This window comes from Cyprinodon tularosa, unplaced genomic scaffold (genome assembly GCF_016077235.1).
Source record: "Cyprinodon tularosa strain WSP-4 unplaced genomic scaffold, ASM1607723v1 ctg306, whole genome shotgun sequence".
In the NCBI taxonomy this organism is placed as follows: domain Eukaryota; kingdom Metazoa; phylum Chordata; class Actinopteri; order Cyprinodontiformes; family Cyprinodontidae; genus Cyprinodon; species Cyprinodon tularosa.
Window position 1 is genome coordinate 491,031 of NW_024039015.1, and position 16,659 is coordinate 507,689.

Here is a 16,659-nt window from a genome sequence, read left to right on the forward strand (position 1 = left end):
CCAAAACACTCTAATACATTATCAATTATTTAACAAGCTAGTTTTTACGTGATTATTGTGCATTTTAAGCAGTCAAAAATCACTGCATTTATTCAGTTAATATTGAAGGAAGCTGTATTGGTTAAAATGTATTTGAGAAGCAACAGAGAGAAAGAACCAGAAAAAGAGAGAAAACTGAACAGAAGTGTCATATTCATTCTGTTCTATAAATAAAACTAGGCTGTTGGTCAGTAAGACAGAAAAGAGTGAAATGTAAAGACAGAGCTGCATTTCTGTGGTAAAATCTGCCTCGTTTTTTTAGCAATGTAAAGTTTTAACAGCTCCTTTGGCAGGGTTAGGAGCCTTGGTGGCAGGCTGAGTTTTATGGGAAGTAGAGGGGTTGGACTAAAGGGCTTCCTGCTCTGTTGAGGCGCTGTGAAGCCCACACCTGCTGTCAGAGCCACTAAGAGCAGGCTGGATGAGGGCAGTAGCCCTGCCATCTGTTTCGCGACAGCCAAAGTCACCCTGTATGCAGGCGCCGCATCTGAGCATAACTCTGTCTGTCTGCAGGAGTGTTTCTTCGGATGTATGTGAAAATAACTAAAGACGTGCATTTGAGCACAAAAAGTTTGTTTGGATATCAAATTCATAAGGGGATAAAATAAAAGTGTAATAAATCAAAAGACCACTATTTTTCACAGTCTGGATCATTTGTCACCTCATTTGTCACCTTATCTTTGTATATTTTGGCCACTGTTCTTTAAAAAAACCTTCCATAAATTGACTTAAATAACTTTGTGCTACTTAAAGATTCTAAACCTTTCATTCTAAGATGAAGTCATGACGAACTGTGGGCTTTGACTAGGAAATACTAACTAGTGTTGCACCGATACCAGTATCGGACGGGGCCCCGATACTGCCCTAAAATGGTGGTATCGGTATCGGCGAGTACCAACAAATAGGGCACTGATACCATTTTGAGAGCCATACGTTTATTCAACTATTTTCACCCATTCCTGGTAGGCAATAAAAAGTTCTACTGGATTCACTTTGTATTGGATTGTTTCCTGCTTCACAAAGATAGGCAGCAGCTTGGCAAAGCCATGATGGCAATTATTTTACATTATTATGGTATCGGTATCGGCCAATACTGCACAGCCAGGTATCGGTATCGGGGCCAAAAAATGGCATCGGCGCAACACTAATACTGACACCGTTCTTTTTTTTTTAGCCATTCAGATGAAGATCTGTTTGCATGGTTTGAGATTTATATCATTTTTATGCTACAGGTGCCAAAGATGACAGAAAACTCAGTGACTGAAGGAGTCAGCTGGTCTTGTGACCTTAGAAAACACTTTGCCTATTCAGCCAGGCCAACAATTCCCTTTACAGACCCCCCTTTCAGAGACTTAGACAGGTATGGGGCATTGCAGGCTAACAAAAAAGCCAAACGACCCTGTTTCCAAAGGGGTGGAGCCCTTTATCCGTTTCAGTTTGCATGTTTTCAAAACAAAACAAGGCTTTGTTGGGCTACTGTATAAAACCTCGAACTCAAAGCTATTCCTGATATTTTGAATTCCGAAAGTTTCCTGGATGGGAAGAGAAATGTCTTCAAACTTCAAAAGAGTTGTAACAATCTTGAATGCCTTCCATTTGTGAATCTGGTGCTAATGCTGAGCTGTCATTGGATGAGATAATGAGTAGGTCACTAACCTGGACAGGTGAGTCATCAACACCCCAGCACAAATCATCTCAAATCTAGGGACAATTCCTTAATCATTACTTAAATGTTTGATTTGTCACCATTCCTTTTTTTTTTATGGAACTATGATGAAAGAACATACGTATGCACAAGGAGAACATGTTCTCACTTAAGATTACACTGCAAGACCATCTGTTCCAACTGTTCCCTCCTTTTTTATCAAAAGAATCCCATATGCTTCCCACTCAAAAAAAAATTCAAACTTCTGCTTGAATATTAGCAGCATCTGGTTGTTTCTTAAACCTTTTAAAACACCAAAATACAGCAAAGGCTCGTATATTAGCACTTGCAACCTTTATCATTTGGCTTCTGGTTGATGATACATGAAGAGGCATTGTCTGTTTGAACTCCAGTTTTACAAAAACTTAGAAAGATCTTAAAGATCAGTTTAATGATCAAACTGAAAGCAGTGCACTTTCTTTTCATCCTGTCTGGGTCTATAAATGAGAGAATTGTTGCTTCCGAACTAACCTCAAAACTTCATATTCTATATGTCTGCATTTTCGACTCATATAATCTATTTATTCAAAAGAGTTTTTATTCATCTTAGTAAATGGAATGAGGGCTGTTGTAAGGAGCTAAAATGGAGTGAAATAAGGCATTGAAAATACTTCTTTAAACCACTAAGAGAGAAAAATCTATGAATATAAAAAAAAAAAAAACAGCAAATGCAATTTCAAGGCAGCCTGCACTTCACAAGTTATTTCAGCAAAGGGAAAAGGGAGCTATTTCACTTGATTACCCGAGCAGAATTACACTAAGATTTTAACCACAAAATGACAAGAAATATCAAAGCTTTAGGGAGAGTTTAAGCTACATAACCACAGACACTATGGGATCTACATTTGCAGGGTGTTAAGACATAAAGCAAATATCCCAAGGATGTTAATAATGATGTTAACCAGATTACTGCACAATCAACACAAAGAAGTTGAAAGAATTTTCTCATGAAAACCAAGTATATAGATAGATGGCCTGTTTTCATTTTGAACAGTATGGTTATGTTCAAATATCTTTAAAGCTGCACCACGTGTGAAATTCTCTTAAATAACATGCTGCAGTCATATTGCACATCTTTGGTGTTGCTGCTATTTTAAAGGGTTCCTATAGAATAAGGCAAGTTAAATTCAAGACTTTTTAAGACTTTTTAATGACAGTTGAAATGAAAATTTAAGACCAAGAAACACAAGAAAAACCCGCTTGAGACAACTTAACCCTAAGGTTTATTTTAACATAAACCACTGCACTAATGTTTAAAATTTTGAAAAGTTTCCCATACAGGAAGAAAGCTAAAAACACACAAATGACAGATATATTTTAACAACTATTTAACTGAATTCACAAACTTTGTTTTAGCAGGGAACAAAACAAATCAGTTTTAAAGCCACAACATAACCAAGTCTTTTTTGCAGCTATTTTTCTTTGTATTGTTTTTTTAGTATGTTTGATTTGGTGATAAGTGGAGGCGTTGCAGAGACAAGGGTGGAACAAAACTGAGAAATATCGGCTGTTTCTCGGTAACTCCATTTTGACGCTTTGTTTTTCGCACTTTGCATGTGACTCCACTGCCTTAATTCCCATCGTTCCGAGCTTGAATCGCTTCTTGCACAAAATAAACTGTGCCTCATGTATTTTCCCTGGTACTGGTTTTAGCCATGGAGAAAACTCTTGGCTGGATAGAGAACTTTGGTTACATTTACACTTGCTCATATTTTCCAGACAAAAAGTTAATGGTGCATCTCCCAAATGTTCCGGCCGCAACAACGCTTTTATTGGTTCCGCTATCGGGATGGAACCAATAATGGCGAGCCATCATTTTTTTAAATAAAAAAAAAAGTAAATTTTAATGTTTTATTTAGATTACAAAAATAAATCATAATAAAAATAATCCTATTTATGATGTTTTAAAAATTAAGACCTACGAAAGACGGATTTAAGACATTTTAATACCAATTAAGGCCTTAGTTTTATTTTGAAGAATTCAATGCCTTTTAAGACTTTTTAAGGACCCGCGGGAACCCTGTTTTATCCACAGCGTTATATTGATTACTTATTCTTTGGGTGACTGCACAGTATTTATATTTGCAAAAACACTGTACAGTACAGAATTTTATTTGGTTTATTTTTAAGCTTCGTCACTTATTCTGTTATTTCTATACACTTTTAAGGCGCACATTGTGTGACCACTTTTTTGTAATGATTCTGCTACTGTTAAACCACAATTCCCCCATTGAAGGACAATAAAGGGATTTTATAAATTCCAGCAATCATTTGAATATAAATAATACAACTATCACCGTTGCAGAGTTTGTTTGCAGTACACTAAGAAATTTGGCCATTTGAATGGTTTTAAGTGGCCTTCATGTGAAATAAATAGTAGTGATGTCAAACCTCACAGGAGGCAACAGGATGTTTAGACTTAGACTCAGACTTTGACTCAACTTTATTTATCCGTTGGGATTACTCCTTCAGGAAAATTCTGGTTCCAGTAGCTTATATTAAGTACAAACAGTTAAAGCAAGATGCCATTAAAGATAAAAATACAACAGATGATATAAAAAGAGTACAAAAAAAATGTAATGTTGTGGAATATGTTTCCTTTAGATATAAAAATATCTGCACAGCAGAGAGCTAAGGGAGTAGTTCACTTGACTTATTGCACTTGTACTGCAGACATGTACTGACCTTATAAATAAGTAAAACATTAGACAGACTATGCAGTTGCTACGATGAAAAACAGAAAAATCATTAAATAAAACAGTTCCAAATTGGAAACTATATTATAGCTGACATTCAAACTTCAATTAAATTTTTTTTTTATCAACAGTGTAGTCAGAAATTTTAGTTTCTCCTATTTCATATAATAATTTATGCTATTAACTCACTATGAAAGTTTTCACTCAGCCTGTTTCACCTGCAAGGCCACACAATTCCCCTGTGTGAGGGTGTGTTTTTAGACAAGACATGCCTTTTTCCCATAACAAACCAGATTCATTCTCAAAGTTTATTCATAACATGTTACTGTTTAACCAAAGCGTCTGTAATTTCTTTTGACTCTGACAACTTTCCATTATTGTAAGTAAGGGGGAACGAATGCTGCCCAGGCAGAACAGGGCTGATTACTGTGATATAACGGTCGTATGATGAATTGTTCTCTCTTTGCAAAGATAAAAATAAAGTGCAGACTGAGTGAAATCCATCAATCTCTTGTTTATTTAACTGGAACAAAAGGTTGAATACTTTTTCTTCCCACTATAACATTTAAAAATATATCCATATATCTAAATGTTAAACCAGCAGAGAAACCCATAAGCTGAGAGTGTAGTACAGTACTGACCACTTCTCGAGGCAGTATGGGGTCCTCCTGACGAAGCACCAGCAAGTTCACCATCGCATCCATGGGGGTAGCTCTAAGTAGGGCCACCACTTCCTCCTGACTCTTTCCATTCAGGTCCACCCCACTAACCTGGAGGCGAAATGTTCAGCAATCACAAAGAGCAAACTTAAGAATGACAAGATGCTCACCTAAACATAACATGATCCTTTCCCCACAGTCATCTTAAGGGGGAATGAAAGATGTTTTCTACTTTAGCATCACCATCGATCAGATTCAGGATCTAAACATTGTTCATCTTAAAAGGGTCACAGAGATTTTTGCTCCAACAAAAAAACTACTCAACGTTTAAATATGGATAAAAATACATAATATATATTGTTCCTGAAAAAATAGTAAATGGTATGTACTTATATAGCACCTTTATTCAAGTTAGGAGACTTGACCAAAGCGCTTTACACTACATTCATTCACCCATTCACGCACACACTCACACTGACGGTGGCAAGCTACATTGTAGCCACAGCTGCCCTGGGGCTCACTGACAGAAGCGGGGCTGCCGTACACTGGCGCTCTGACCACCATCAGTAGACAATGCAGGTGAAGTGTCTTGCCCAAGGACACAACGACACTGAAAATCGGAGTCGGGGCTTGAACCGTCAACCCTTCGATTTCAGGGCAAACTCCTACATCCAACGCCACTGTCGCCCCATTGTCTGAACAAAATGGATAGAGATGATTCAAAAGCCCTGCTTTACCTCCAACAGCCGGTCTCCAGCTTTCAGTCGTCCATCTTGGATGGCAGCCCCTCGAGGAAGAATGTTTTTAATGTAAATAGGAGCACTTCCACCAATAGGGACATCTCTGGACGTGATGCTGAATCCAAGACCCTCTGCGCCTGGTAAGACAGAAGAACACAAAACAAAATAAAATAATAGAAAACATGAGAAATAGACAGAAGTAGATCCTCAAAAGCGGCCTTACACGTTCTTCTTCGTTGTAGTGCTCTATCACTTTTAACACCACATGCTATGGGTTCCACATATTGCAATTATTTAACGTTTGTCTCGTCTGTGTTCTGGGTTATATCTTTGAATTCCTGTTTGAGGGTGTTGTTCAGTAAGCAGTGCTTTGTGCTTTGGGTCTCTCCAATAGATTGTCTTTTTAGAGCAGTCTTGTATTGTCAAATGTTAAACTCTGACTCTGACAGAGGCCTGTTGGGCTTCAGACATTGTTGGTTCTTAATTGTTCTTTTGTTTTGTGATTTACTAAAGTTTTGAAGTTGTAACAATGATCTATAATGTGCTGCTTTTTAAAATTGTTAAGCCTTTTTTAATCAAACGTTTTAAATTGTTAGGTGATTCTTCAGGATAACCAGATCAGGATTTGGTAAGCCCGGTTAGCCCCTTTGGATAGCAGTGTTGTCACATGCATTATCAATGTAAGGGAATGCTTGCTGGAATATTAACAACATAATGAAAGCGACTCTCCACTGTATTTGTATGTTAATCCAAGAGGAAAGAATACTGCAAGTCACTGACTCTATGCATTCTGCAGCATTTCCTCAGACAAAAAAAAAACCTTCCACCAATTCCTATTATAAGCTAAACTAAATGCATCGTTTTACGAATATGATCAATTTGAAATGAATGAAAATGTACTTGTTAACCGACCATTTGGTAAAGCATTTTGAGAAGTGTGTTGCAACATGTTGTAAAGTACAAATTGCTTACTTAAACAATTATAATCACCTTTAGAAGAGTGGCAATCCCTTCTTAAAGGCACACTATGCAACATTTTTCAGTTAATTAATGTGTTCCATAACGTTTTGGATGATTAAATGAGTCATTTATGGTTGAACAAAGGTATTCTCGGCCGCCCTGGTGGTCTGTGGGGGAAATACCGTACTTGCAATTGCAGAAGCCCTCGGCCCACACCCACAGGCTCAGAAGTCTCGCGAGAGTCAGTCTTGCTTTACGGCGAGAACTGCTACACGCCCCCAGTTAAAAGCATGCTCGTTGCTAGCACAGTGGCGATATTTCTGCAGTTATAATGGCGGAACCAGCGAGGAAACAGCGAAAGCCCATGTCGGAGCAGGCAAGAAAGAGGAAAAGGGCTCTGGACAGAGAGAGGAGTCGTACACGGGTGAACATCGGGCAAGCTTTTTCCGAATGGCGAGAGCTAAAATAAAAAGAAGGCTGCAAGGCAGACCTCGCGTTTCTGCTGATGCGATTGTAAGTAACATTGGAATGGTTTCTCTCTCTCTGTATGCATGTTCATACTTTCACTGTGTTAGTCATTCGTTGCATTCGCCTGTCTGCTAAGCTCAAAACAACCGCGCCTGGCTTGACGGAGAAACCAGGAGAACAGCTGTGCATATTTACGACAGTGCACTTTTACTTTCGCCCTCTGGGGGGAGCCTCGCTGGAAAATCAACACCGGTTGCATAGTATACCTTTAACATAGGTGCTGGTGTGTTTGGGATTTTACCCCTTTCAATAAAACTGAATATCTATTACGTTCCTGTTTACTAACATTATCTTGGCCTAAGATTAGTTTGATAAACTAAAGAGGTTTTATTTTTGAACTGGTTGACTTTCGACATTTAAACATATTTTTTCTGATAAAGAGTGGGCGAATATATAACCTCTGCTAATTAGATACCACTGGCTTCTTCTAAATAATGGCAAGATGGTTGAAAGTAAATCAAGTTTGAAATTTCTTTGATATAGCATTAAAAAATTTAACAGCCTCAATGGAAAATTAATTAATCAGTGTGATCAGAAAGATGGTTAAAAGTCCTATAGGACTAACTATGCTGCGTGTTTTTAGCGGACTGGTTGGAAAGTTACGTTACACGGTTTTCAGCTGAGGCTTTTCAAACGGTAACAGCAGTGATTAGTATTCATGTCAAACTAGCTGCTCATTTCACAGAGCAGTCAGCACCTCTGATAGTTCATCATGACCTACTTTCCCCCATGTGTCTCTCAGGCAGGCTGTCGATCTGTCTGTCAGCCTCCTGACAGTGATGAGGTGATGAAAAAGGAACGCTACGAGGATGACAACTTTTTCCTGACTCCTTCATGCAAACAAACTTGTAGAAGGGTAAAGAGATTGCTTATGGAGATAGAAAGTGGAGCTGTTGAGGATAATGATGCTTTCTGATCTCTCCATCAGAGCACCATGATAACTGAGCAGACTGTCATCATTTATGCCGAACATTAAATATGCAGTTTGTCTTCATGACTGCTAAACTTTTAATGCAAGGTTGTTCGTATAGTTACTACAGAAGTTTGTCTTATTAGGGGCCCGTTAAGCATTTTAGTTACTTAAAAAAGTAAATGTGAGCAGCTCCTTTTTCAAACTCAAATGTGAATTCATAGCTTTCTCTTCATTGCCAGATTATTACAAAGCATCTTGATCCAACAATTTATAATTTAAACAGATCTTGCAGATTCTTTGTGAAATAAACATATGAAACCTTTATTACCTGTATAAATGGGTTATACATTTAGGGATTTAAAGGATGCATTTTAGGGTTGAATACATCATATACCTTTCGTCAGGTTGTTCTGAGGTTTTTAGAGGACCCAAATGCAAGAACGGAAGCTGGAGTGGTTTCTTGCAGATTTAATGAAAAAAAAAAAAAATACAAAATCTAAAGTTCAGAACTGATAGACAAGGAAAATTTGCTGAAAACACAAAATTCAAGATAAAAATACATGAGTAAATATTAAAAATTTTACCTATAAGATGCTAATATCAGGGGCTCACTGTTACTACACTGACTGTGCATATGGGTGCTGCCCTGGGAAGGTGTGGGGATGCTGAGGATGCCAGCACTGATGTGAGGCTGGGCTAAGGACCGCTGTGCTCTCTTCTCTGGCCCCCTGCCGCTCCTGGCAGGTGTTGACAGGTCTAGCAATTCAGCAGAGACTCCCTCCCCTGTGTGTTTAAGATCTTTTGGGGTCCCTAGCCTCAGTTGTCTCTTTATGTGTGGGCTTGAGTTATCAGCTGCTGACCAAGAAGGAAATATCCGTTTCAAAATCAGTCTCTACCAGCTTGACTGAGATTTGTAGCCAAATTCCCTTTGGTAAATAGTTCAGTCAAAAGCCTAAAATCAAAACAAAACCAAAAAATCTGCTTCATAAAACAGCTCATTTTATAAGCTCACATAGAGGAAGTGAATTCAATTTCGCTTTAAAGAAACCAAGGCAACATTGCAAGAAATGTGCAAAGCGCAGAGGTGGAATCTGGGTTTCTGTCTCAAAAATTAACCAGTGAGTGGGTTTATTTTATACATGTCAAATAAAAACGTGTATAAAACTACCCATTAAAGGGAGTTTGGGATATAACAGCAATGGGATTAATTTTATTTTCCCTTCATATAAAAAAAAAAAACAACCACACAGTGACAGAAAATGGGTTCTGACGGGGCTGAATATTAAACTGTTTGGATACAATAACCAAAAGTACAATTAAAAGACCAATAAACCAGCTCTCAGGAATGTTGGTGATAAGATCACACTACTGGACTTTTAAAAAGCCTATAAAACTGATGAATAAATAAATGAATTCTTCTTTCACAAATTAATGATAAATATTTGAAACCTGGATAAGATTAGATGGTTAACATGACAATTACCAAAACACATTGTTACTTGTGTAGAGATAAACCAATTTATTTGAACTTTACTGTTTAAAGCTACAGTGTGTAATTTTTAGCGACATCTAACGTCCAGACTGCAGACCGCAGCAACATGAATACCCCCCCCCCCCCCCCCCCCCCGCATCACCTACCTTCTCAAGTGATGAGGTTTGTTTACATAGATAATTTTACAGATAGTATTTCATTAGTCTGTGTGTTCAGTACCGTCTCAGTTCATCTCTCTCAACTTGCCGTAGTTACTTTCGAGCGTAATGGGCAATCTCACAATCGCTAGTTTGTTGGCTCTGCGCTGCCGTAGATGTCTGCCTCCATGGCTGCGAGACCCGCTCCTATGTAATTATAAATAACGAATTCTAAGGCAACGCAAATATTAAGGTTAGAGGCTGAGCTCATAGATGATGATAAATAACATAGTTATGTATAATATATTACATTTCTGACTGTATATCCCTGTAATTATTACACACTGTAGCTTTAACCCACAACAGGTGATCAAATATCTTAACCCCTAGAACCCTACGGACCCACCGGTGGGTCCAGCTGCTACGTGACCTCGTAATTTTAACAAACCCCCAGTATTGATGTAAAAAACACATTTGGCACAGTTTGGTGACATTTTTGGATAAATGTGCCAAAATGGCCTCTCCGCCTAAGAAATTTCTCACTAATACCTTTCTAAAATAAATATGATTCATCTGATTGAGTCCAAATTTGGTATATTTTAACACAACATTTAGACTTAAAAGTCTGTACTACTTTTGTGTGCTATAAATAATATTTTGGCAGTGTTTTGCAATGTTTATTTTAAAGAAAATTTTGGCGAGGTTCAAAAAATGCAAAATATTTTGTATTTTGTCCCTAATATTTCAGGCAGGGTCAAAGCTACAATGGCGCTGACACCAGAAAACCATTCTATGACATCTTACCTTTACAGAGGTACCAAAAGTTTCTTCTTAAATCTAATAGCTGTGAGGCTATAAGTGATTTACTTTTGTGTGTTTTTGTCAGGCAGAAATTTATTTATACCCCCTGAGGGTGTAAGAGGTTAAAAACAAACAAGCAAAAAAATTATTAAAACTACATTTATCCAAATATTAGTGGGGATGTAGGGTGTTTTATATCTTCTTTGGTAAAAGAAAAAAAAAATTAATAAAAAAAATGATTGACATGATGAGCATGTGTAAGTTTCTTATCTCTTTCCAAACTTGCATATACAAGTCCTTGCTGTGCTTCCTACTCTGATCCTCCTTCCATCCATGTTCCAAGACGCAGCCTAATGAACAGAATCAAACTCCTGTCTCCATCAGTAGATACTGTCATTAATGGTCCAATCAGGCAATTAGGAGAATACATCTCTAATAGGCCTTTCGTAATTAACCACTGACGTCTTTATTTTGGGTAATAGAAGACCAGGATAAAAGTAATTGTATCCCCTTCTAGATTAGTTAGAATCCTGGCTCCAATAAGCCAATTAAACAGCAAACATGAGGAGAGGCTGGCGGACATGACAAAGGCTTAATGGGGCGCGTATGTTGTTTTCAACAGAAGTATTTGATTAGGGCACTCTTGTTAATGTGCCATTCAAGATCTGCTCCTGCCACTTGGAACTCTGAGCCACTTAGACTGAATCACAACAATTACATCCAGTCGACAACAAAACTGCCACAGCCCATCTAAAAGAGCATTAGTAGTGAGAAAGTCTGTCGGCAATTAAATGAAAATGTCAAAATGGATTTCTGGGCTGCATTTCCCAGCTCCTCCAACCCAGTGAATTTACATGTTTCGAAATTTTTCTGACACAATAACATTTGGGCAATAATCAGTTTTTAGCTAAACTTAGCCGTAGCTGTGAGTTTACAATGGAGGCTTTTCCATTCGATTAAGTTCCGATTAAACCATGAGTGTGACCACTTTTGGCCATCAACAACCATAATTTACAATTTCAATCTGTGAGCCTACAGAATACAAACTATTTTGTTTATTATCCCAACTTGGGATTCCTAAAATAAGAAGTTATTTTTATACAAAACAAGCCAAAAAAGCATGTCACTGTATAACAAATACAACATCCCTCCCACTGCCTACAAAGTAAGCTGGCAATACTCAGAAATCCTTGCCAAACATATTAGAGCAGTTTGTGACTTCATTTCCCTCAGGTTTGTTGCATTTATTTGGAACTGTTGCCCCTACCGCTGTACAATTCCCAGAAGCTCACTGCAGCCGGTCTATTTTCCAGCTTCCGGCTAAACATCTGCTCATAAGAGTGAACATACACAGAGGCAGAGAGGAGGAGAACTGGCAGGGGCATGTCACCTCAACACTGCTTCACTTACAGACTAAATGTTAGTGAACGCAGATAAATAGAAAGAGCTGATTCAACTGATTTATGAAGTTTTCTTTTTAGTATCTGAGGTCTCAAAAACTTTCTGCAGAAACCTAATATTTCAAATTCAGTGATGTAACTTAGGTTACATGGTATAGAGAGCATAATCTAAGATCCTTATTTTATCTTCTTCTTATCTTATTTTACACAGTTTATATGGGAAGGGTTTAATTATACTGTTTGGGTTGTAATTTTACTTATTTTATTCTGTGTTATTATATCACATTTTATTTTGCTCTATTGTACATTGCAAAAAAATGAATCTAGATAAGTCATTTGTTCTTAAAATAAGTGCATTTGTTCTTGAATAGAGGAGGTAAAAGAGACATTTTGCCAATGGCACAAGAAAATTTACACTTAAAATAAGAAAACACAACTGCATTGTCTTATTTCAAGTGCATATTATCTAATTATCTTATTTTAAGAGTAAAAATACTCATTCTATTGGCAAACTATCTCATTTACCTGCTCAAATTAAGGGTGAATACACTTAATTTAAGAAATTTTTACTTATTTCTCGATCGTTTTTGCAGTGTACTTTTGTAACTGGTTGCACTGCAAGAGGAAAACATCCTGCAAAGTAATAAAGTAATTTTGATTCTGATTCTTTGGCCCATCTTAGAAAAACAAGGACTAATTGACTTTAAATGGCTCTAGAAAAAGTCCATTCTACTTAGTTTGGTATGTATTAATTAACAATTTGTTTATTTTGAATTAGGAAGGAAGAAAAAGAGTTTTTTTTATTTGCTTTGAAGGCTGAATTATTTTTGGTTTTTAAGCCAGTGATGTTGAGATCAAGAAATGTGAAACATAAAATCTGCCAGTTTTGTTGCTGGTTTAAAATGAGATCATTAAATGAGTTATTTCTACAGCGACCCCACGCCTTCACAGATGATGATCAGATCATTGACGATAATCATGACAACGTTTAAGGCTAGATTAAGCAAATTTCTTCTTTTTAGATGGCTTTAATTTTCCAACTAAAGTTCTAAAGACAAAGAACAAAAGTAGTTTTCTTCAATGTCTCACAAAATAAATCAAACCTCTTAAAAAAGCGTTGGAAAAGACAAAAAATGGGTTCATGATCCAAAATATAGGGTTAACTGGATCAGATGTTGGCTACCAGCAGCCAGGTCATTTGACTTCTATTCACTTTGCTGCAAACAGCTTGGGGTTGGAACTTGACTTCATCATTTTATCTGATGACTAGCTATCTTTAAAAGAATGAAAGCTGGAAATGAGATAAGATATTAATTTTATTGAGATGTACAGATGGTCTGAAAGCTTGTGATTGGATTTGTGTTCACTATTTACCACTAAACATGCAAACAAACAACAAGTGGAGTCAACCCTGCTTTATTACCTTTCTTTAGCTGGATGTTGAAGCTGCGTCCCTTTTTCTTTTGGTAGAAGTTGTTGGTTGGGGTTGTGCTTATTCGACGCTGCAAGGAGGGAGAAGGCGCTGATGGGGTCCTGGAGATTAAGGGGTGAGGTAAGGCATGCGGTAAAGTGGCATACCGCCGACTTGGTTCTGGGGTGCTTCCTGACAGGGGACCTTGATGACTGCAGGAAAAAGACAAAGTTTAAAGTTTTTCTGCCAACGAAGGAAAGAAGCAGCAGTGACAGATCAACCGGAGAATGATTGAGGATGAATTGAGGAAATTAAAGTGACCAGATGAATAGATTTTTTTCTACTCATTGGTTTTTTTTTTTTTTTCATCCTATTATATTATTTTTGTTGTCTAACTTTGCACTAAAAACATTGCATCTTGCAGTCAATTTCATAGATTTTAGATGCAGAACCGAGAATGTGAGAAACACAATATGTTTTACCCATTTATAATAATAGATCTATAGCTGTGTTTACGCATAAAACATTTTATGATCGGATTGACGTGTATTTGAATTGTAAAACAAAAAGAAACATTTTCATTGACAAAAGTAATCAATATATCAACTCTGATTAAAACTCGACGTCAGACTCACTTGTGATTGATGCTTTGCTGTCCAGATGTGGGTGGCATCCCTGCACCCATACTTGTCCGGTCCCCTGGTTGCTGGGGGTCTTGGCTAAAGCGGACCCTGTGAGACTGGGGTGGACTAAGCTCGTTCTGAGCCGCAAGTACATCATAGTGCCTCTTCATGGACGCAGGCACCACATGGAAAAGAATGCGTTGGCAACGCATCGCCTGCCTGAAAATGTTCTGAGCTCTGGAAAAAGAGGAAGATGAGAGGGTGATATCATTAGAAACATACCTATATACCATACATGGGGAAAGCTGCATTCTGCTGAGTTAAATGGGGATATAGAGAGCTAAAGGTACACTACTAAATACATATAGTCATTAATATAGCAGACAAACTTCACATTATATGAAATAGCCAGCATTACTACATGCTGCACAAACAGCACATCATGAATAAGTGATTAGCTACTATTCTGTCTGTTTAAACTTTCCAAGGAAACTTCCACTTTATAATGTGTGTTTGTGAGTCTTTGTGTGATTTGAGTAAAAGACTCACACAGAATACTGTAGAGGCTCTTTAGAAAATAAACTGTAACACAAACAAGCATGCATCATACAGCCACACCCAAATCATCCCAAGTGAGATGAATCAAATGAGTTCAGACAAAAGCTCAATTTTCCAGACAAAAGTAATCATTTAGTCAGGTTTATTAGCAATATCTCTTGTCTATCATAGAGGGACAAGAAAAGTCTTTGTTAGAAGGAAGCAAAGCACCCATATTGTCAATTTTCCAAGAGTGATGTAGGGAACACAGCAAACACACTGAAGAGCCTACATAAAAAACGCTCAGTGGAAAGCTAATAATGTAAATCAGCCTTAAAATATGATCAGTACAGAACAGCATGGTGGTGGGAGTATCAAGATGTGAGGGTGTTTTTTGGGGGGAAAGACATTCTGTTAAAACACCTGTGAGAGCCTTAAGTAGGAGATCTACTTGCTTTATGAATAGTGAATCCAATACAGTTATAAAGGATAAGCAATCAAGATTTCACTTGAGGTGAGACTTAAATACTACAATTTGAAGGTTTTCCATTAAAATCTGAGAGAGAACAGGGACAAACTCAGTCAGGACATGTTTCAAAGCTGTGAGAGACCTCCTCAAGTTTACTTGCAGCCTTTAACAAAGTAAATCACATCACAATTTGTTAATTTGTTACTTTCCACCCCTGCGAGCAGGGGTGGAAAGTAACAAATTACATTTACTCACGTTACTGTAACTGAGTACTTTTTATGAGTAATTTTCTGAGTAGTTTTTGAAATATGTAATTTTTACCTTTACTCTAGTAAATTTTAACCTAAGTAGTTTTGCTTCGCTACATTTGTAGACAGTGAAAAAATTAAATGCGGCCGGAAATTTAAACCCCTGTGTCACGGAACCGACACATAATCGCCATTCAAAAATAGAAGAAGACTTTTGACTTTTAACTGCACTTTATTTACACAATTCAAACATATAAGCAATTGATGTAAAAACAAGTGTCAGTTAAAAATCGCTATTAAAGTAAAATAAGTGTCAGTTAAAATCATTAAATGAGGAGCTTGTTAATAACAGTGGGATCCTGTTGCGTTTTAGTTTGATTTCTGGTATCTTTTGGGCATTTAATTTTGTGTGCATTTTGAAAACTTTACCTATCATGGTGTTGTCTGTTGGACAGTAGGATTGAAAATTGTTTGCACTTTATGGTTCAGGTTGTGACTGTCCTTGTGCTGTGAGGAAGTATGTTCCTTAGCCCAGCTGATCTTTTGCAAGTATGGATGTCCACTGAAATACGCCTTAAAATCGATTAAAACACCTTGTGGTCAATTCAATTCATGACTCATCCTTTTTGCATTAAATAACTCAAAGTAACTAAGTAACTTTTACTCAAATTACATTTTAAATGAAGTAATTTTGTACTTTTACTTGAGTAAATTTTGAGATGGGTAATTGTACTTTTACTCTGAGTAAAATTTAGGCAAAGTAAAGATACTTTTACTCAATTACAATTTTTTAGTACTCTTTCCACCTCTGCCTGCGAGTCATCTTGAGCCAGTTTACATCGAATGCACAACACATTTTTCAGATTTTTATTTAGATTTACATTTTTTAAAACCTGATACTGTTTTTTTTTTTAATTAAACTTCAAAATTAAGTATTAGTCTGTTTGATTCCTCGCATTGAATGAGTGAAGAAGAGGAAAAATCATGGTCAACAAATGGGTGGATGATTTCTAAGCTAGGCTAGGCTTGCATTAGGAAAGTTGGGGTTTGATTCCAGCCACTTATAAGACACAGCGGTTATTCCCTTAAACAGGGTACCTAACTCCATGCTGTCTAGAAGAAAGAAACCTGTATTATAAAGTATTCTGTTTGATAAGACCAGGAAGGCTCAATTCATGTTCAGTCTGTTTACTAAATAGAATATGTAACTTGTTTTGGTTTATAGCACCATAAACTATTAAAAAGCTTTTACGAGCCATTGTAAATCAATTCTACTCTGGAAAGACCAAAGCATTGACAAAGAG

The 16,659-nt window shown here is 37.1% G+C and overlaps 1 protein-coding gene across 3 annotated transcripts in view; it reads right to left on the reverse strand.

The window, feature by feature from the left end:
* The window catches only part of LOC119787944 (partitioning defective 3 homolog), a 502,126-nt gene that overhangs the window by 269,710 nt on the left and 215,757 nt on the right, over positions 1–16,659 (reverse strand). For all 3 annotated transcript variants that reach the window (XM_038292032.1, XM_038292030.1, XM_038292033.1), the window contains exons 9-12: positions 14,114–14,338; positions 13,491–13,690; positions 5,834–5,973; positions 5,079–5,207 (exon numbers count right to left, since the gene is read on the reverse strand). In XM_038292032.1, coding sequence (XP_038147960.1) covers positions 5,079–5,207; positions 5,834–5,973; positions 13,491–13,690; positions 14,114–14,338 — 694 coding nt within the window. The remainder of the gene's footprint in view (positions 1–5,078; positions 5,208–5,833; positions 5,974–13,490; positions 13,691–14,113; positions 14,339–16,659) is intronic.